At 36.7% G+C, this 23,657-nt stretch overlaps 1 protein-coding gene across 4 annotated transcripts in view; it reads right to left on the bottom strand.

The window, feature by feature from the left end:
- Positions 1-2,663: 2,663 nt before the first annotated feature.
- Positions 2,664-23,657, bottom strand: part of SMAD5 (SMAD family member 5) — a 46,349-nt gene continuing 25,355 nt past the window's right edge. For all 4 annotated transcript variants that reach the window (XM_019740350.2, XM_074313547.1, XM_074313548.1 and 1 more), the window contains 5 exons: positions 23,126-23,377; positions 21,434-21,553; positions 11,120-11,341; positions 9,112-9,368; positions 2,664-7,707 (listed from right to left, as the gene is read on the bottom strand). In XM_019740350.2, coding sequence (XP_019595909.1) covers positions 7,564-7,707; positions 9,112-9,368; positions 11,120-11,341; positions 21,434-21,553; positions 23,126-23,377 — 995 coding nt within the window. In that variant the 3' untranslated portion in view covers positions 2,664-7,563. The remainder of the gene's footprint in view (positions 7,708-9,111; positions 9,369-11,119; positions 11,342-21,433; positions 21,554-23,125; positions 23,378-23,657) is intronic.

The following is a 23,657-nucleotide window of genomic DNA, read 5'->3' as shown; positions in this document are numbered from 1 at the left end:
GGGTCCGAAAACACTAAACTACGTGATAGCTCCCCTTTCCATGAGGACAGGCGAGGAGTCCCTGATCCAGCTCTGCTGCCAAGCGTAACGCTTGACTTCTTTCTGAAAACCTTCCCAGATTAATCCCAAATGGCTTGTTTTGGTGACTTCAGTAATCTCATTACAATACCTGGATAGGTAAGCTTGACGTTACACATGTGGGAAAGGTCTGCCATTCAACAAAACAAGAGATAGCAAGGAGAGGACCATGCTCTCTCGGGTATATAGAATTCAAGAAACACTTCAGAACTAAAACAATTTCTCCGAGAACCTTTTCAAATGAGGAGCTATAGCTCCACCTTATCATCAGCTAAACTTTTGTCAAAGGAGGAAAAGGACAGATACAGTGACTGCCACACAGATTAGAAGGGTACATGCATAAAAGTGTAGTGCTAGCTATTGTTTGCAGGGTTTTAGTTTATACTTTTTCTGTACTGTTAAAAATCTCTGCATTGGGGCGCGAGGTCTGAGCAACAGGGTTGCTGGTTCGATTTCCACGTGGGCCAGTGAGCTGCACCCTCCACAACTAGATTGAAGACAACGAGCTGCCGTTGAGCTACTGGAGGGGCAGCCGGATGGCTCAGTTGGTTAGAGCATAAGCTCTCGACAACAAGGTTGCCAGTTCAATTCCCACCATGGGATGGTGGGCTGCGCCCCCTGCAACTAAGATTGAGAAAGGTGACTGAACTTGGAGCTGAGCTGCGCCCTCCACGGCTAGATTGAAGGACAATGACTTGGAGCTGATGCGCCCTGGAGAAACACACTGTTCCCCAATATTCCCCAATTTAAAAAAAATTTTTTTTAACTCCTCTGCATTTAGCTCATATAAAAGTATTTAAAATGAAATAACAGGTAAGGCTTTTAATGGATGGGAAATGGGGACAAAGTTATATGGGAGCTTTCAATATCCATCTGCAAAATTTAAAAAACTGCCTTCCTTGAAATGCCTCTCACAGAAATTATACACACATCCACTCAATAGAATACATATAGTAATATTCTTAAATATATATTCTTAAGCACCAACCTAAATCCTCCTTCAACCTCCCATCCAAGATACCTTAAGATGGAGAAGGTTAAGGAAGCTGCCAACAACTCTTCTTTATATTTTCCCTATAGCCTCATTCCCCTTTCTTTAAAGTACAACCACAAAGTGATTTAGGTCAAAAGAACACAAGAGTTTTGTTCCCACAAAAGTCAGTTTATTAAAATAGGCTTGCAAATTCAATACAACCAAAAACACAGCAATATTTTAAATGTTAAATGGGGGTAAAGAGTTTTTAAAAATGCTTCCTTCTTTGAACTATACTACAGAGCTCGGAACAAGGACTTTCGTATAAGCTTTCCCAGCATGCTAACAGCTTTCTTATAAACATTTATAAAACATGAACTGCATCAGAACTGCTGTAATATGAACTAGCTTTAGCCACTGAGTCTCATGTCTAAAAGAAAACTGAAGATGTCACAACTGATCCCTTCGTCATCTGAACTGTATTGGCTCTAGCAATTTGAAAACTAATTATGTTAAATCTGAGAGAATCCAACACCTCTCACTCTTCACTGAAATCTTTTGCCAGAACAAGTAATTTTTAAAATATGCTTCTAAAACAGCCAGTGAAGTCACTACTAAATACCTTACTAAATACCTAACACTCAAAATAAAAAGGCATAAGGAACTCATTTAAAGAAATGGATTCCTTTGATGAAGCTTTCTCTACAGACAATAGTACGTTTTTATAGTTATTCTTTTGGGTTAAAATATTCAGTTTGGGTTTTTCTACTTTTCTAGTGGGGGCACATAGATTTTTACCATCCCCTCCTAATTAGAATGAGTAGCATTTTTGTACAAACAACACAGAGGTGGCAAAAGTACACACTTGGTGGGGATGATAAAAGGAATCTGTGATTTAATTCTTTTTAAAAAGGAGAAAATAAAGAAAAACAAAGCTAATTCACAAAGTGGATAATCAAGGGTTGATCTACTAAAGTGAAGCAGAATCAGAAATAATTCCTCGGAATCAAAGAAACACAAGAAATGTTATGATGTTAATAAAAACATGAGTTTTTATGTGCCGGGCACTGTTCTACGTACTTTATTTGTATTACTTTATTTACATTTCCTCCAAATCCTATGACATCGGCGTTCACTTTACAGAAGAGGAAACTGAGGCAGAGAGAGGTTGAGCACCTTGCGTAAGAGCACAGAGCTATGGAAGCTGAGGCCCAGGACTCAAACGCAGGCAGCTGACTCCATAGTCAGCTCTGCTAAGAGCTGTTCTATCTCCCAATAACCGGTAAAGACCTCTCATTTAGAGATGCATCTAGAAAAGAGAAATTAGTGGTTAAACTCAAAGACCCCAGACTATAGATCCAAATCCTTTTCCAAAACTAAACTAACAAAGAAAAACACATCAACTGTCTTACAAACAGAATGGAAAAATACTGATCATTCTGACCCAACCTCAAACTGTGGAAAGGCATGATATTTCCATCACTAGTGCAAACACAAATTAACACGGCTGGTTACAGCAGCTGATAATCTCATCCTTCTTATAACTCCACTCAATAAAACAAGTGAAAAATGGAGCAAAAAAAAAAAGAAAAACCCACACAAACACATTAAGCAGGTTTTGAGATTTATTAAAATAAAGTATTAGCAAACAATATGCAAAAACAAGGTTCTTAAGAGTTATGGCTTTGAAAAGCACAATACAGTAAAACCTAATACATTTTTATAAGTATCAAAAAGATAACAGCATTGAAGCACGTTGCTAGAATTTCATTTTCTACAACAAACAAGCAGAACAAGTACAAATAAGAAGCAGACCTAGAGTGCAGTCATTGGTTTGGTCTTTTTCATCTGTATATGAAGTATCTTTTTAAGAGAACATGGGCAGGTACATATAGTTTTCATGATTACAATCTCATCCAATTTTAAAATAAGTGATTTTCAAAATGCAAACCTTAACCAAACAGGTTAAGAAGAAAACCATTTGCCCAACTATTATCTTCAAGAGTCCTACAGTAAAAATACTGTACAAATAAATCAAAGCAACATCATCTGTAATGGTATGAGAAGGGAAAATCTGACTCTAAAAGATTTCTCCTTTTACAAAGAACTTGGGCTTGTATGGCCTCACCAGAGTGTGGGTATAGCTAACACCAGCTACTATTAAGAAGGCACTATCTAATAATGAGGGGGGAAATCTACCTGTACACAAAATTCTGAACATTTTAAAAACAGCATCTTCAAATAAAACCTTGAAGGACAATGGTATAATGATTTTAAGAATTTTAAGAACAGAATCATTGAGACAAGAGCCATGCAAACCTTTCTCAGTATTCATGAATGACAGAAGAGCCCTGCTCTGCCTGGGTCTTTTCAACAAAATAAGTCATCACTGGTTTTATAGCCATTGCTATCGGCAAATAGCACAGCATAAGCTCTTACTTTAAAAAAGATTGTTATGTAAAATCCCTCACACTGGTTTTGTAAACCATCCAATTTTCGGGTGACATTTCAATTACAACATAGTTACATTTTAGAAGACGAGTTTCTATTAAGAAGAATCCAATATAGCAAAGGCTTGATAAAGACTGTTACCTCTTATAGTCAAGACACACTGAACTACAATCCAGTGAATTCCAGAGAACTGTCCAGTTTCTGTGCAGCAGGAAGAATTGTTTATGCAGGAGAGATGCCTTGAATTCTCATTTTCCATACATGTATCTTCCGTGAAGAGAAATCCTCCCCAGAATCCCACCTGTACCAGTGAGGAAAATGCTGCTGTTCTGGAAAAACAGGCATCAAACCTGAGGTTACCTCCAAAAAGCTGCCATAGTTAGTATCTGAGACCATCCATAAACCAATGCTTAGGAAAACTCACTCCCATAAAAATTACCAACCACTTCTAAAACCACCAGGCTATCTACTATCTTAAAAGATCTGTGCTTATCTAGCTGATGGGTATAAGGAGGAAACATATTCCTACCCGAGAGATTAAGTGAGGATTTAACTAAGAAGACAAAGAAGGGCTCTGACCCTCTGAAAAGTTAACAGGTCCAAAATTGAAGTCATCATTGGAAGCTGGATTTCATAGTTAACAAGAGTCTTCCTTCTTCAGGAAGTACAAAAGATATTAATATATTTTAAGTGGGAAAGTGATAATGAGCCAAAGTAATATTAAGCAAACAACTAGAAAAAGTATAAAGAAATGGATCTAAATTGGTGTAATAGATGCTCTTTATAATAAAAGCACATCACTGTCAAACTCTTTGGAGTCTCTCCGCTATTGGTAGGATTTCATTTTTTGTATAAATTGTTTCCGTCAACAGAATACCTGTACAGGGAAACTGTTTCCCACAGGTACCCTCAGGTAATACTGAAGTTTTTAATAATGTAAGCCCCATTTCTTATCTTGACAATACATTTCAGGTCTGAATACATATTGATCATTTGACATCCTAAAAGGGTGTCTTACTCTCAAATGTTCAAAAAGTGTAAAATGGCTAAATCCTCTTTCTGTACTATTAGGTATAGCTTGTTGAATTATCTAGTAATATTATTGTGGACTTTGCCTCAAAAACCCAGCCAATTGTATTATCAGTTTTCTTATATAACAATAGAATGTGAAAAATGATTTATATTCTGATGTGTGTGTGTGTGTATGACCTTTTGATTGATGTCTTCCTTAAATTCTCTCTAAAGAAAAAAATGTTAGCTTCAACAGATCAGTAACATGCCTACTGGTTTATATTCCACAACATAAGCAGGCAACACCAACCAGACCATAATACCAATCAGAACACCTACTATGCAGAGAAGTTAGTCAAATGTACCTCTTAAATTGTTTTTTCCCCAAATCAACATCTTTCTGTTGCTTTAATTCTTTACTGAGATTTTAATTCTATTCTTCTTTTTTGCATTTACCAAATTGGATGTAATTTTATTATTCCTAGGCTCTGTCTTTTCAGCTGGCATACATTAACATATTGTACATGCTATAAAATGTGATTATTTTAATGGTATTTATGTTTTATATACCATTCTGAAGATTAAAGAAATACTTAAAAATTGTCATTTTCTGAAATGGTTTCTTTCAGAGGTACTTTCTTTCCATTGGTCACAATTTTACTTACTTTTAAAAAAATCTCATTGGCAATTTTTATTTCCCATCGATAGATATTGGGCATCCTCAGAAATCACAGAAGCACCTAAATTGTTTTCATTTAAAACCCAAGGCTGCAGAGTTTACAACGTCTAGGAAATATAACAGGCTTATACTTCTCCATGAAACTCTTAACAGTTAACAGCTTCAGCACCTTCGTTCACGAGACACAACTCCATAGAGAAAACACAGAAAAGGCCAATCACTTAAAATCCTGCTAATAACTAAAGTCTATGACATGAATAAAAATTAAATTTTAATTAATTCAATTGAAAGCATCAATAAAACAATTCAATAGTTTCCACCAGTTCAAGCCCACTGAAGTTGATTACATGTATCTGTCATTCAAGCTGGATAGTTTTTTCTACAAATTTGTTCCAAAGATTGTGCCATGAGCCCAGTGAGTAAAATGATGTAAATAAAAACTGTTCTATCACTAAGCAAGTAATATCCTCTTTCACGTGGCTGATACAGCTCTGAGAGATTGAGAATGCATATCAGGAACATTGGTATCAGGTACACTGACTGTCACAAAGTATTCTTTTACCCAGCAAAGGGCTGCGAGCTGAAACACTCAGGACACTTCATCTGAAAGAACTAAAACCATCCACTGGCTGCACTTTGTAAAAGCAATAAATAATGTCACAGAAAACAAATGGAATTGCCTTCTCCTTTCATCAAAATATGCATTTTCTTCCTCATGAAAGCAGAAAGGGCAAGGTAGAAAGTCAAACCAAACTAACATTTTAAATAGAAGACTAGCATGGCTCCATATACTTACAAAAGGCACCAGAAAGTAAGATTCTTTAGATAGGTAAATTAGGTCATTTTTTTCAAAATAACATCTTTGTTCTCATGCCATAACCAAGAGTCCATCTGACTACTCCCTAAAAAACGGGTTGAGCCCTTTACCCAAAGCTTTTAAGCATGATTGATTTAAATGGTATTTTAGAGTTTGCACGTCTTTCCTCTCTGAGGATTGTATTCTGGGAGACTAACATTCACATAGGTGCTTTAAAAATGTTAGAAGACAGAGCATGGTAACTGAGAGAACAGTTGGCATTCTTTGCTACATGAATGTTTTAACTTCAGCTACCTCAGCAACCACTGCTGATTCCTTTAAGTATCAGACCAGTAGCCTCATCCTTGGGGCCAGACTGAAGAGAAGAGGCTCCCACGGCTACAGTATGTAGGTCCTTCCATGGAGAGACTGAGGCAAGTAAGAGCACTGGAATTAAGTACACGGTTTTCCAACATTAATAACATCCATAAAACTGGAATTAAAAAGGCACCTTAAATTGGAGCTAGAGAATAACAGTCTTATAATCTACATTGAAAATACAACCAAAGCTAGAAAAAGGGTTAACTTCCTACAGCTGTAATCCATAAATCGCAGTGTTTGTTAATACAAAAGGGGCACCAAGGAAGTAAGGATGCGTGTTAAGTCCAAGTCACTTGAGTGTGTTTCACAAAAGGTTACATTAAAAACTGTCACCCATCAAAGTGCAAAATAAAAGATTAATGCATGTCAAAATTAGAGTTCTTGCAACACTGGCCAAATGTAGCAAACGTAGCAGAACAAGGCCGTGCACGCACTGTCACTAGCTATAAAGTAGTACTTATGACAGATTCTGAGTTAAATGACATATACTAGAGATCCGTTGTTGGCAATATTTTTTTAAAAAAGGAAATGTTTTACAAAAGATGTATTGAGTGAAGTCACAATACAATGACATATAGTTAGCTGTATTAAATGTACATTTTATGATGTCATCTAGAAAACTATCGCTTTGTTTTTACTGAACACTACTTGTTAGAGTAGTGCATAGCGTTCCTTCAAATAGAAGTTGTTTTTTTTATAGTTTCTTTTAAGCCCCTACTATATGCTTTTACAGAACAATGAATTATACTTTTTTAAAGTTGGTAGGACAAAGAAACTGGTAAAAGCACAGCTTCTGGAGGATCAAAAGTCAAAGGAAAGACTTTTCACTGTATATATACCCATTTATACGGTTACAATTTTTCATCATGTGATGTATTACCTTTTCAAAACAAATTTAACATAAAAAAATTGTTGAGAGAAAGGCAAAAGTATGTTCCAGTTTAAGATTAATGCCAAACTTTTGAACTGGAGCATGATAATTACTCTGCATCTTTCACAACACTTTTGAAAGTTAATCACATGAACATTAATACACACAAATGTAGATTCATCACAAAATACAAAGGTATTGGTCACAATTATGTAGAAAAAAAATAAGCTGTTTTCCATGTAAGCTCACAGTATCTGTACTGAAAGTTTCCCTAAAATTAAAACAAGTCCACTAATAATATAATTGAAAAGAATACTTCTGCACTATGAAACAGAAGATATGGGGTTCAGAGGGGAGCCCATCTGAGTGAGGACTTTATCCAGCCACTGAAGCGGCCCGTGAAGGTGAATCTCAATCCAACACGGCGTGCTGGTGACATCCTGCCGGTGATATTCTGCTCCCCAGCCCTGGGAAAATGAACATACATCACAGCAAATCCCTCTTTAAATGGTCAACCAGTGGAAACCAACTTTAACATACTAACAAAAATATACTTCAACAGTAGACATATGCAGAATGTACTTTAAGAAATATTACAAACCCAATCTTAGCATTCATTCATCATGGAGTTAAAAGCAACACAATAGCTGCATTATTGAAAGATATATGAATTTTTTAAATAACATATAATTCCCTTCACAGAAATGTTTCAGATTTTTAAAAAATTTATAAAGTTAATACAGTGCAGTATCTCATAATTTAAAAATTAATACTTCTGAAGTAAGATACATTCTCACTTAGTGGGATAAATAAAACCTATAAATAGCCTCACAGAAGTTCACATCAGATTTTGTTACCAAAAATTGTTTTCAGGTTTTTGGGTTTTTTTAAATACCAGTTAAGGCATTGTAGATCTGATCAATGCATGCAAATGTACTTAAAGTGGCAATCATATCAATTGTCTTTTAAAATGGGAAATTACAGGGATGAATTGAGCTGGAACACTTTAGCCTAAAACTCCAAAGATGAAAATGTTTTCACTTTTATTTGCCTGGATTTATCAAACTCCATGCTTTACGGTCTATAGTAGTCCTGGCCCAGGAAAATTAGGCTTTGGGGGAGAAAAGATTAAACATGCAAAAGTCACATTTCTACAGAAGTGGGGAAGCTTCGAGGCTACTAACAAACTGATGTATATAACAGACTATACAGCAGAGCAGCAAGGAAGCACCAGACTGTGGGACTGAATGCCGAGAAGAAACCCACAAAAAGCATTTGACAGTTGCTCTTCTTTGACTAAATCCATAAGGACCAAGCGTATATAGTACTAGCTGCCTAAATATATCACTGAAATTGTTTCCAAATTTTGTTCATGAACCATCATCTTTACAATGCCAATAAAACCTGGCCAAGAGTAAATGCTCAATTTGAAAAGTTCTCTAAACTTTGCAAATCCTTAATAACAGAACTTAGATACAAGGAAAAATAATTTTAGTATCCTAAATTCTTTAAGTCACTCTAATAGAATCTAATAATAATTGAAACCGCTAAAGCTAGGGAATTTAAAAAGAAATTTAATATTAAATGCTTTCTAGCAATTTAGTCTGTAACTGAAATTCTTTATAAACTCAGCCCCTACTCAATATCACAACTCATATCAATGCCATATCATGTATAATATCTGGATTATAAAATAAAATCTTAGACCTATCATGTGGTTAAAGTAATAAATTCAAGAATTTCATTTAAAAACCTATTAAATCAGGTCAAAAATAATTACTACCTTTTATTTACCAAAGGCTTTTTTTTTCATTATAGCCTACAGATATATACAGTCACTCAAATTAAGCTACAGGTCGCAACTCACTCACCTTGACAAAACTCATTCGAATGGTACACATTTTGGTGAGCTCATACACTGCCTCAAACCCATGGTTAACAGACTGAGCCAGAAGCTGCGCAAACTCTTGGTTGTTAAAAATTTTGAGGCTGCAGCTGCTGGGAATCTTACAGACCGTGGTAGGATGAAAGCCGTGATGAAAGTTGCAGTTCCTACTCTGCACAAATATGCTGCTGTCACTGAGACACTCTGCATACACCTCTCCGCCAACGTAGTACAGATGAACACCTTCAAGAGACAGGCATTACAAGAGTCAGCTTAACAAAGTAGTATAATGAGACCTAAAAGGCTGTATCAGAGGGGCAACCAAGAATACTCAGGCATCTACAGCAAACTCCCCAGTCTTTAGATAGAAGCTACCACTAGATGGCCTTATGGGGCCAAAGATAACCAAGAGGCTGATGTCTGCCTAAATCTAAAATTATCTTCAACTAAGACTCAAGCCTCAAGTTAGCAGCATAGTGGGTTATCAGTTTGTAGGTTTTTCCCTTTTCCAACAATCATTTATCATCTCTATGACAGAAAGCAATAGCAAAAAACAAAACAAAACAAAAAACCCACAACAAAAGTACTTTATGATGAGTCGTTTCAAAGGAATGCTTGGTGCTATCAAGGTAGTCATTTGGCATATTGCACTCTTTTTGCTAATGGAAAGGATGGCAGCATTTAAAAAAACCCCAAGGCACATATGTAATCTCAGGTCACTAGAGGAGCTTTTAAATGGCAGATTTATTTTACTTTCCTTTAAAACAAAAATGTTTTGGGTATTTAAAAAAATATATGTAAGTAAATGTGAGTATAGGTTCAATATTAAAAATTCACATTATACAGCTGAAGCTGAAGTTGTTCCCAACTTTTCAGTATGCAAACAAGTGCTAAAAAGACCATCCTTGTACAAACATACCTCTACACACATGTGAGTCACAGACTTGTACCAGACTGTGACATTAAAAACTATTTTTCTTTCTGAGCAAATAAAAATGATCCGCAGAAGAAAGGGTCCTAGACCTATATACTGGGGAAAAAGGGAAAACTGATTCTAGAATTTAAGAATTCACCAAGTCAATTTCTCTTGAATTATTCTTTGGTAGTGGGGGGGAAAAATCAATGAATAGAAGTGAGGCATTTCACCTAAAAAATCAAGCTGTCAGTAAACTCAAAAGAGTGGAAACTTTCTTGTCAACTTATTTTTGGCCATAGTACTTTTCTGAGTCTCTTATATAAGAAATTGAATCACAATTATAGTTATTTACCTTTTGTTCTGAATTTGGACTAAGATTGTTCTCAAGTCAAAGAAGCAAAAAGCAGCAAGTGGTAAAAATAAAACTTCTTAAGAGGCAGACAGTACACTCTACCTGGGACAGGCTTCCTTCCTGACCACTTAATGCATGAGACTCTGACATTTCATTGCAACGTGAAAAACTGTTTGTTATGGGAACTGTCTTGCAGAATGAATTATAAATAAAACCCTGTTACCTGAATCAAAAGGTGGGAGGGGTGGTGGTGAAGCCACTGAAGATTTATGTCACTCAGACTGGATTTCCTACCTGTAACCCTGCTCCTCCAACATAAAGGAAAGTCATCTCAGCCCAAAATACTCCACAAATATCATAACTATAAAACTGTAATCCTTCACCAGCATTCATATATTCCACAAATATTTGTGGTGTATTTACTATGAACCAGGCACTGTTCTAGCTGCTGGAAATACTGTTGTGAACAAGGCAAATTTCTGCAAAGCTTATATGCCAGTCAGAAAGGTATTCAAAAAATAAACACAGAAGTAATGTGATCTCAGATCTTAAGTACTATGAAGAAAAACTGAACAGGATAAGGAAAAGAGGACTGATTATGTCTGTACTTCAACACCCCCAACTTGAGGGCTTCTCTGTCTGCTCTAACACCCTACACCATGCCCAGTACACAGCAAACACAACAAAGACAGAAATCAACTGAATGTAGGCAAATGACAAAATTACCTTTTCCAATATGTCGCCTAGTGTTTTCAATTGTCGAATTTCGATTAACGTTTGACAACAATCCCAAGCAGAATCTACTTTTGTTATTTGAAGGGTCTGTGAATCCATCTACTAACACACTAGTAGAAGATGCATGAAAAGCTTCCCCAACACGATTGTTTAATTCGTAGTAAACAATTGAACACCAATGTTTGGGCTCTTCATAGGCAACAGGCTGAACATCTGTGAACAAACCAAACAGAAACAATGTTTAATGAATGATTATCAGAAACTCCAGATTCTTTATACATTTCCCCTTAACCCAACCCAAGCACTACGGGAAATAGAAAATTTTCAAGATATTTCACTTACGTCTCACTGTCCTTTGAAGCTTTCAGGTTGTACCCAAAAAAACAAACACCGAAATTCCTCGAATATGACAATTTAAAAAACTATACAAATACAAGGATAAACAACATCACATTTTAAATTGTTTTCTAACAGAATCTAATCCAGGTTTAAATCTGTGATTACAAACCTCTGCTTCAGCATCCTGAAAGATTCAACTATACCAGTATCTATAAAATTATTCTAAACAAAATTCTGAACTAAAAAACGAGGTAGGACTCTCAGCAAATTAGAATAGAGGGGAACCCCTTCAATTTGATAAAGAACATTTACAAAAAACCTATAGCCAACATCATACTTCATGGTGAACAACTAGAAGCTTTCCTGCTAAGATCAGTACCAAGACAAGGATGTCCTCACCACGCCCTTTCAACACTGACCTGGAGGTTCTGGCTAATGCACTTAGAACAAGAGAAGAAAATAAAAGGTGTAGAGATGGGGAAAGAAGCAATTTAACAAAGGACATGACTGTCTACAAAGAAAATCTGAAAGCATTGACAAAAATAAAAAGAATCCTCCTGGAATTAACAAGCTATTATAGCAAGGCTGCAAGATGCAAGGTTAATATACAAAAGTCCATCGCTTTCCTGCATACGAGTACCAGCAATGACCAAGTGGAATTTGGCATTAAAAACTCATTACCATTTACATTAGCACTCAAAACATGAAATTCTTAAAAATCAAACAAAACAGATACAAAATATTTATGAAAAAACTGTAAAACTCTAATGAAAGAAATCAAAGAAGAACTAAATAAGTGGATATTCCATGTTCATAAATATGAAGCCTCAACATTGTCAAGATGCCAGTTCTTCCCAACATGATCTATAAATTCAATGCAATCTCAATTAAAATCCCGGCAAATCATTTTGTAGATATCAACAAACTGATCCTAATGTTTCTATAGAGAGGCAAAAGACCCAAAATAGCCAACAAAAGATTGAAGAACAAAACTGGAAGAATGGCACTACGCAACTTAAAGACTTACTATAAAGCTACCGTAATCAAGACTGTGTGGTACTAGCAAAACAATAGACAAAAAGATCAAAACAACGGAAAACAGACCCAAAAATAAACCCACATAAATATAATTAACTGATCTTTGATGAAGGAGCAAGGACAATAATGGAGAAATGACAGTCTTTTCAACAAATGGTACAAGAACAACTGACATCCAAGTGCAAAAAGATTAATCTAGATACAGACCTTATACCGTTCATCAAAATTACCTCAAAATGTATCACAGACCTAAATGTAAAATGCAAAACTATAAAACTTCTAGAAGATAACATAGGAGAAAATCTAGATGACCCTGAATAAGGCGATTCCTTTTAAGATACAACACCAAGGTATGATCCATGAAAGAAATAATCGATAAGCTAAATTTACTAAAAATTAAAAACTTCCACTATGCAAAAAACACAAGGGAATAAAAGACAATACAGATTGGGAGAAACTATTTTCAAAAGATGTATCTGATAAAGAACTATTATCTTGAAATATACAAAGAACTCTTGAAACTCAACAGGAAAATGAACAGCCCACTTAAAAAATGGGTCAAAGACATGAACAGCTACCTCACCGAAGACATTCACGTGGCAAGCCAGCATATAAAAAGATGCACCACATCATGTATCATCAGGGAAATGCAAAATGAAACAGCAATGAGATACCATGTTTCCCTGACAATAAGACCGGGTCTTATATTAATTTTTGTTCCAAAAGACACATTAGGGCTTATGTTCAGGGGATGTCATCCTGAAAAATCATGCTAGGGCTTCCTTTCCAGTTAGGTCTTATTTTCGGGAAAGGCGGTACCACTACACACCCATCAGAGTGGCCAAAATCCCAAACACTGACACCAAATGCTGGTGAGGATGTGGAGCAACAGGAGCTCGCATTGACTGCACAATAGGGGAGAAACACAAATGCAAATTACTAAGTGAAAGAGCCAATCTGAAAAGGCTACATACTGTGTGATTCCAATTATAGGACATTCTGGAAAAGGCAAAACTATGGAGACAGTAAAAAGATCAACGGTTACCAGGGGTTAGGAGGAAGGGATGGATGAACAGGCAGAGCACAGAAGATTGTCAGGCAGTGAAATTATTCTGAATGGCACTATAATGGTAGATACACGTCAGTATTCATTTGTTACCACCCACAGAATGTACAGCAGCAAGAACGAAGCCTAATGTGAACTATGCATTTCAGGTGATAATGATGCATCAGTGTAGGCTCTCTGATTGTACTATCTGCACACTCTGGTGCAGACGCTGGTAGTGGGGGAGGCTGTCATGTGTGGAAGCAGGGAAGATGTTAAGAATTCTGTACGTTCTGCTCAGATTTGCTGGGAACCTAAAACTGCTCTAAAAATTAAAGTCTGTTAAGAAAAAAATTAAAGAAAAAAACACAATTACGTAAGTAAGCCTTACCTTTGGGTAAAAGGTGGTATACATTTTAAATATTAAGTGCCAGAACTGACTATGGAAAAAAATTTATACATAGTAAAAAATACAGACAGTCCCCGACTGTGATGGTTCGGCTTAATATTTTTTAATCTGCAATGGTGCAGAAGCAATACGCATTCCCTAGAAACCGTACTTTGATGTCTGCATTTTGCTCTTCTCCCGGGCTAACGACACAGTCCGATACTCTCTCGTGATGCTGGGCAGCGGCAGTGAGCCACAGCGCCCAGTCAGCCACAGGCTCATGAGGCTAAACAACTGATAATCTACAGTATCTACATTGTGTGACATGATTTTGCCCAACTGGGCTACTGTAAGTGTCTGAGCACATTTAAGGTAGGCAAGACTTAAGCTATGATACGAAGGTCTGACAATTAAGTTCGTAAACTCATCCTAGAAAAAGTGCTACATACCTCATTGCTGAATGTCACTATGTTCACCTTCCAAGTCCTCCCCTTGGGAAGCTATGCACCGACACCAGCGCCTAGTCCACCCTTCAAAGCAATTTTGGAACTGTCTTTCTGGAATGGCCATCAGAGCTGTCATCGTATTACCCTTGATGTCCTGAATGTCATCAAAATGTCTTCCTTTCAGTATTTCCTTTATCTTCGGGTAAAGAAAGAAGTCATTGGGGGCCAGACCAGGGGAGTAGGGAGGGTGTTCCAATAGTTACTTGTTTACTGGCTAAAAACTCCCTCACAGACAGTGCCGTGTGAGCTGGTGCATTGTTGTGATGCAAGAGCCATGAATCGTTGGCAAAAAGTTCAGGTCATCTAACTTTTTCACGCAGCCTTTTCAGCACTTCCAAATAGTAAACTTGGTTAACTGTTCAGTGGGTACAAGTTCATAATGAGTAATTCTTCTGATATCAAAAAAGATTAGCAATAGCATTGTAACAAGTTCACGAACTGAATAGTCAGACCTCGTGTTCGGTAAGTCAGGTGTACCGAATGCTTTTTCGACTTAGGCTTTTTTGATTTACAATGGGATTATTGGGTTATAAACCCACTGTAAGTCAAGGAGCATCTGTACTGGCCAAATTCTTGTTTGTGTAAACAACTCATAATGGACACAATAGGTGGGAGGGACATGTGGAAGCTCTTCCTCCAGGGCTCGAAGTGTCTTGGAGCTGAAATCTGGCAGAAGCCATGGACACTCTATTTTCTTTTAAGAAAAGCAGAGATAACATTCATACAACTCAACACCAAAAAAACAAATAACCCAATTAAAAAATGGGCAGAGGACCTGAAGAGACATTTTTCTAAAGAGGACATACAGATGGCCAACAGACATATGAAAAAATGCTCAACCTCACTAATCATTAGAGAAATGCAAATAAAAACCACAAAGAGATACCACCTCACTCCGGTCAGAATGGGTATCATCAATAAATCAAACAAGTGCTGGCGAGGATGTGGAGAAAAAGGGAACCCTGGTGCACTGTTGGTGGGATTGCAGATTGGTGCAGACACTATAGAAAACAGTATAGAGGTACCTCAAAAATCTGAAAATGGAACTACCTTATGACCCAGCAATTCCACTCTTAGGTATCTATCCAGAGAAATCCAAGATGCTAATTCGAAAAAATACATGCACCTCTATGTTTATTGCAGCACTAGTTACAATAGCCGAGACTTGGAAATAACCGAAATGCCCATCGGTAGACGACTGGATTAAGAAACTGTGGTACAGGGCCGGCCTGGTGGATCAGCCGGTTGGAGCTCCGTGCTCCTAACTCCAAAGGCTGCTGGTTCGATTCCCACATGGGCCAGTGGGCTCTCAACCACAAGGTTGCTGGTTCAACTCCTCAAGTCCCGCAAGGGATGATGGGCTCCGCCCCAGTAACTAGGATTGAAAACGGCACCTTGAGCTGAGCTTCCCCCCCCACCCATGACTCAGTTGGTTGGAGCGCGGGCTCTCAACCACAAGGTTGCCAGTTTGATTCCTCGAGTCCCACAAGGGATGGTGGGCAGCACCCCCTGCAACTAAGAATGAAGATGTCACCTTGAGCTGAGCTGCCGCTGAGCTCCCGGATGGCTCAGTTGGTTGGAGCGTGTCCTCTCAACCACAAGGTTGCCAGTTCGACTTCCACAAGGGATGGTGGGCTGCGCCCCCTGCAACTAGCAACGGCAACTGGACCTGGAGCTGAGCTGTGCCCTCCACAACTAAGACTGAAAGGACAACAACTTGAAGCTGAACAGCGCCCTCCACAACTAAGATTGAAAGGAAAACAACCTGACTTGGAAAAAAGTCCTGGAAGTACACACTGTTCCCAATAAAGTCCTGTTCCCCTTCCCCAATAAATAAAATCTTTAAAAAAAAAAAACAGAAAAGAAAAAAAAAGAAACTGTGGTACATTTATACAGTGGAGTATGACTCGGCTATAAAGAAGAATGGAATCTTACCGTTTGCAATGATATGGATGGACCTAGAGAACATTATGCTAAGTGAAATAAGTCAGTGGGAGAAAGACAAATACCATATGATCTCACTTATATGTAGAATCTAAAGAACTAAATAAATGAGCAAAGTAAACAGAAATAGTCTCAGATACAGAGGAAAACTGATGGCTGCTAGAAGGGAGGGGGGTGGGGATGAGGAAGAAGGGGAAGGGATGAGACAGCATAAACTGGTAACTACAATATTGCCACGGGGACATGAAAGACAGTTTGGGGACTATAATCAATAATGTTGTAAAGATTTTGTAGGGTGTTAGATGGGCACTTGTCTTATTAGGGAGACCACTTCATGGACGGTGTAGATGCCTGATCACTGCACTGTACACCTGAAGCTGAAGCTGAATAATACTGTATATCAACTATAATTTAATATATATATATATATATAGTCACAGGATATGGAGTACAGCATAGGGAATAGGGTCAATGGAATTGTAATAGATATATACGATACCAGAGGGATAATAGATTGGGGGAGGGAGGTTACCACTTTGTGAGGGGTGAAATGTCTAGCTATTACATTGTTTTATACACCTGAAACTAAAAATAGTAATAGTAATAAAAAAGGGCAGACATAGACATCTGAGAAAAACTTAAGAGTGGTCACATGGCCTGTGCAAAAGAACTGGTTAACTTGTAAAATTCAATTCTGATTATTCAGTTGCAAAGAATTCAGATGAGGAGAAACAGAAAAATAAATTAATGTGGACCCATAATGAGAAATCCGAAGAGCTCAGATTTTAAAGTTTACACCAAAATTGAAAGAAGGAGGGGACCCATAACCAATAATTCCCCATTCTCCCTCCCCCCAGCCCTTTGGTAAGCACCATTCTACTTTCTGTCTCTCTGAATTTGCTTATTCTAGTTCCCTCATCTAAGAGCTCAGATTTTAAAGTTTATACCAAAATTGAAAGAAGGAGGGGACCCATAACCAATAATTCCCCATTCTCCCTCCCCCAGGCCCGTTGGTGACTACCATTCTACTTTTTGTCTCTCTGAATTTGCTTCTTTTAGTTCCCTTATCTAAGTGGAATCATATAATATGTAGTTGTCCTTTTGTGTCTGGCTTATTTCACACAGATAAAACTTTTCAGGGTTTATCCATGTTGCAGCCTGTATCACCATTTAATTCCCTTTTAAGGCTGAATAATATTCTATTATATGGATATACCACATTTTGTTTCTCCATGTAACAGTTGATGGACATTTAGGTTGTTTCTTCTACCTTTTCACTATTCTGAATAATGCTGCTATGAAAGTTGGTGTACAGGTGGTAATCTGTTTGCATCTGTGTTTTTAAGTTAATTTAGTATTAAAATATATACCTGGTAGTAGAATTGCTAAATTTTATGCTAATTTTAACTTTTTGAGGAACTACAAGCTGTTCTCCACAGTGGCTGCACCATTTGCATTTCCACCAGCTATAACTGTGCGTTAGGGTTCCGATTTTCTCCACATTCTTGCCAATACTTTTTTTTTAAATAGTCATCTTAATGGGTGTGAAGTGGTATTTCACTGTGATTTAAAAGCCACTTTGTTTTGAGACCCTAAATTCCTTAGTTTGCCATAAGTTTAGAAGACGTGAGGTACTGCCATTTTGAACATTTCTTAAAAGAATGATGTTTTTGTGTGTGTTTGTGATGATACTGAAAGACCGTATGTCACACTATGTTTTTCCAGGAGCCCCATATTCCTAAGAACAGTTAAATTTCAGGCTCCCCACAGTCTTGTTAATGTTTGAATAATGTCTTGGCTTTCTCAAGGTCTAGAATTTATCTAGGAATTTTGTCATACTAATTTGCTTGTAATTCACAGAACACGTTTGCCCACACCTGGCAGAGCACACAGTCTACTTTAGAGAACAGTCCATGTGCATTTGAAAAACATTGTATATTCTGATATTGTAGGGTATCATAGGACCTGTGCATTTCAGTTAGATCAAGTTGGTGGATCGTGTTGTTCAATTCCTCTTTCCTCTGTCTTTCTTTCTACTTGTGCCAATTATTGACAGTGGGAGACTGAAGACCCCAACTATTACTATTACTATTTTTGCTTTCAGTCCTGTTGGCTCTTGCTTCATGTATTTTGGGGGCTCTGTTGTTAAAGTATATAATTTAGTAGCATTAGGTATATCCACAATGTAATTCATAGAATCTACCTTCATTTAGAGCAAATTGTCTGACATGAATTTGTGGATTTGAATTCCTGCATCTTCACTTACTTGCTTTGCAATTTAGGGTAGCTTTCTTTTTTGAATCTCTAAGCCTAAGTTTCCCCATTTGTAAAATAAATAGAGATCATATTTATACAGGAATTATTAACATATTGGTTGAATTAGACAATATATGTAATGATCTTAGCATAACAGCATCAGGTAATACCCAATAAATGGTACTAATATCCTCCTCCCGAAAATATGGACTATATTTACCCCACCAATCATTTTCCTCTTCTTTCTCTCGATTTCTCCAGAGGTCAGAGAGTGCAGTTTCATAGTGTGGTATGTTAGGTGTTCCTTGGAATATTATTTGTCTCAGCCAAACAATTGAGTCCCTTTAGAGGAACATGGCACTCATCTTATCACCTCGTAGATGTCTTTTTTCACCAAAGTTTCTTCTCATTTCAGTCATGTTTTGTGTTTTTTCTATTTTTCCTTTGACAAAGAGGTAACAAAGGAAAATCAAAGTTAAAGTGCAAAGACTGGAATCACCGCTTAACAATATGTCCTTTGCCCCAACCAGAGGCAAAGCTTTTCTTTTTCTTCTTTTCACCTTCACCAAAATTGTCTTTACAGTTTTCCTTTGCAACTTTTATCTTACAAGCTTCTGCTCAATCTTGGCGCTAGTTTTCCTGACACTATTCTTATAACTTCTGGCTACTCATTTGTATGTGTCTTTGGTTATGGGTCCCCTCCTTCTTTCATTTTTGGTATAAACTTCTTTTAAAATCTGAGGTCTTAGGATTTCTCACCACGTCTTTAGTTGTATCCCATAAATTGTGATATGTTTTGTTTTCATCTTTATTCAGTTCAAAATATTTTAAGATTTCCCTTGTGATTTCTTGTTTGACCCTTGGATTATGTAGTAGCATGTTAATTTCCAAATATTTCAGGCTCTCCCAACTTTCTTTCTGTTGATTCCTTATTTAATTCCGTTGTGGGCATTGAACATACTTTGTATGATTTCAGTTCGTTCAAATTTATTGAGACTTGTTTTAGCAATGTTTTTGTACAACATGTGACTTAAGAATGGTTTTTAGATTATTAAGAGTTGTTAAAGAAGAAGAATATGTGACAGATAGTATGTGGCCTGAAAAACCTGAAATGTTTGCATTCCAGCTGGTCATGGTATATAATCCTTTTTGTATGTTGGTCGATTTGTTGACCAGAAAACATTATTGTATAATGGGTACAGTGTTCTGTTTGAGACAATGAAAAAGTTCTAGAAATGGATAGTAGTGATGATTTCAAAACATTGTACACAGAGGGCATGCTCCTGTATTTTATGAAATCCTCATATACACACAAAAAAACCTACTACTAGAAATAATCAACGAGTCCAGCAAGGTTGCAGGTTACAAGATTAATATATTACAATCTATTATATTTCTATAAACTAATGAAGAAGAATCCAAACATGAAATTAAACAAATTCTACTGACTCATTTAGGAATACAGTTAAAAAGAGAAGCAGAAATAAAAGGCTTTTACAGTAAAAACTGTGAAGATCCAAATAAATGGAGATCTACATAAATAAGTGAAGATCTAAATAAATGGAGTACACTGGAAGATGACAGCAAATCTTCCCAAATTGATTTAGAGATTCAATGTGAACTCTATCAAAATCCAAAGAGGGGTGTTTTTTTATTTTGGGGGGGGAGAAATAGACACAGTGATACTCAAATGAGAGGGAAACACAAAGAACACAGAACAACCAAACAATTTTGAAAAAGAAGACCAAAGTTAGATAACTAACGCTTCCTGTTTTCAAAACTGACGTATACCATGTTTCCCCAAAAATAAGACCTAGCCAGACCATCAGCTCTAATGAGTCTTTTGGAGCAAAAATTAATATAAGACCCGGTCTTACATTATATTATACAAGACCCGGTATCCTACACCACCCTACCCTATCCTATCTTATCCTATACTAAAGACCTAGTCTTATATTATAGTAAAATAAGACCAGGTCTTGTATTAATTTTTGCTCTAAAAGACGCATTAGAGCTGATTGTCCAGCTAGGTCTTATTTTCGGGGAAACACAGTATAATTAAGAAGATAGATAGCAACATAGACAATAACAAATGTTAGGAGGAAGTGGAGAAACTAACCCTCATATGTTACTGGTAAGCATGTAAAATGGTAATGACATTTTTGAGAAGTCTGGCAGTTTTTCTTAAACAGTTAAATTTACCATATGACTCAGAAATTCCACTCCTGGGTATCTACCCAAGAAAAAGAAAAAGAATGTCCACACACAGACTTATATGCAAATGTTCATAACAGCATTGTTCATACTAGCCAAAAACTGGAAACAATTCAAATATCCATCAACTGGTGAATGGAAAAATAAAATGTGGTACATCCATAAAATGTAATATTGTTCATCAATAAAAAGGAACAAATGATTGACAGAATTTGGAGGAAATCTTGAAAACATTATGCTAAATGAAAGAAGCTAGATGCAAAACACCACACATTATGTGATTCTATTGACAAGAAATGTTCAGAAAAGGCCAATCTATAGATACAGCAAACAGATTAGAGGGTCCCTGAAGCTGAGTCTAGGAATGGGGATAGACTGCAAATAGACACAAGGGTCATTTTCAAAGGGTTATGGATATGCTCTAAAACTAGATTGTGGTGGTGGTGCAAAACTTATATGGCATATAAATTACACCTCAATAAAGCTGTTTTTTAAAAAGTGGCCAAGAAGTTAAAAAGAAAAAAGAAGCAAACAATACAGCAACAACAACCAAATAAATACGGTATTTCTCTTACCTCTGCTGGATATACTGGGCATAATCTGAGGAATCATATTATTGCTTGTATCCATGGGCTGAGAATTATCTTGACCCATCTGATCATCTGGTGGCATATAGGCGGGTGGAGGAGTATCAGCTGAGAGGAAGAAAAGGAGACAAGTTCAAGTCCCAAAAGAATAGTTAAAATCTTCATCATGCTCAAAGCTATTCTAAAAGAATTAGAAAATTCTTAAGTTTACCAGCAGGATTCATTATGGAGTACCACAGACACACAAAAATGTAATATGCTATTTTAGGGCAAGGAACAAGGAGAAAAGATAGCACACCCATTAGATTAGCTACTGAAAATCTACTGTAAGTCCACATGTATTTGGTCCAATCCAAGATAGTAAGATCAGTGCTAAACACACTAAAATAGAATTCAAGGTCAAGAATTTTGCCTTTATTTGCTTAGAATCATGTGCTCGGAGAAATTGCAACTACTGGAAATCAATCTGAAGGACACAATTATCCTACTTTAGGTATATTATCTACGGAGATACTTTTCAATTATCAAAGTCATCACACAGAGTATATTGTCATTGAAAACTGAAAAATAAAGCTATTGCTCCTTCAAAATTTGCAGTTAACACTAACAGGAGTTGTCTAATTCTTCTGCAATGTCCTAAAATGCCGTTGCGCCCTATTAAATGGTTAGGTAATTCTCCTAGGAAACAACGTTAACTAGAAAATGGTTTCAGTTCAACACTTGTGGTTGAAAATCTTTGCAAAAGCTACAGCTATACTTATTTGTCCAGTAACTACAAATACTGAATATAATTTGTCTTTCACCCCATGGTTTGTACAAGACATATTTTTGAGACAGGACTACAGTCAGTACTGAATCTAGGACAAAGTATGAAAATTAATTTTTGAACAAACACCTAATAGCAAGTTAAACAGCTGGTACTTAACTGTTCTTCCAAAAAGAAAAAAGAAAAACTGCAACAATTGATATTTTGCTGCAGAGAAACTACAAAGACTATACTTAAATATGATTCTGCCTGCAATAAACATTCAAATATTTGGAGAGACATAAGATGTGTCCATACATGACACGCCATTAACAAAAGGTAGAAACTTAATCTTACTTATGATCTTTCTCCACGCAAATCAGTTAATCGGTTGTCCAATAAAAGATAAATGTGGTTCATTTTAACCTTCCAAAGTCTAAAACGATTTGCAAGCATAGTTAAAAAGCACAGACTTTTAGAGTCAAAGAAACTTGGGTCTGAAACCCCCCTTAGCTGTGCAACCTTAGGCAAAATACTTAAACTCTTGGGGTTAATATCAATTTATTTTTCCTTATGTAAAATAGGAATAGTATCTGTCTCACATAGCTGGTCTGAAGATTAAATTGAATGTAGTATCTTTTACCACAATATCAGTTATATAAAAGGTGCTCACTCAATAAACTGTACTTCGTATTATAAACTACATGAAAATATTTGACTTTAAGTCAAGTATGGCTACTTCCATTTTTTTAAACATATGGTACTTGGCAAAATAAAATCCAACACTCTTCTGGAAATCAAACAATTACCATAGAATACAGAGTCAAAAGTAGCTAGCTCTTGGCATATAATAGTTCACCCAGAGGGCCAGCAGTATAAGAACAATTGCCAATTCTCAGCGAATATTTTCTTGTATTTATAAAACAAATACTTACCTGGGAGCTGAAAAGGACTTCCTGGTCCAGAACTTGCTGGGGAGTTGGGGTATGTGCTGCTAGCAGGGGACGGGGGATAGGGGCTATTTGGAGATAAGGGAAAAGGAGTGTTGTTGGGCTGGTGGAAAGAATCTGGAAAAGTGGCGTTTTGCGGCATGTGTGGTTCATTGTGGCTCAGGTTTCTAAACTGAACCAGAAGGCTGTGCTGTGGATTGAATTCATTATGACGAGGCACTAATACTGGAGGTAAGACTGAAAGACAAAAATCAAAAGTCATCTGTCAGCAATGACTAAAGCAAATATCCCATATACACTACGAGTAGATAGAAGGGATTCAGGTAAGATTGTAAACCTATTAAATAATTTACTTTTAAGAAGGACTGCTTTGTAGAACCTTGAATTTATTTACATAATAACTAACCCAAAAACTCTCTAAGCATTTAGCATGTATAAAGTACTCTGAAAGACAGAATAATCCAGAAGCAATACCACTTCTGTTCTACAGGAGATAAGGCATATTTTAAAACAACCA

Source organism: Rhinolophus sinicus, linkage group LG10 (assembly GCF_036562045.2).
Source record: "Rhinolophus sinicus isolate RSC01 linkage group LG10, ASM3656204v1, whole genome shotgun sequence".
Classification (NCBI taxonomy): Eukaryota; Metazoa; Chordata; class Mammalia; order Chiroptera; family Rhinolophidae; genus Rhinolophus; species Rhinolophus sinicus.
The sequence above is the reverse complement of the archived record's forward strand: the minus strand, read 5'-3'. Positions and strand labels throughout refer to the sequence as shown.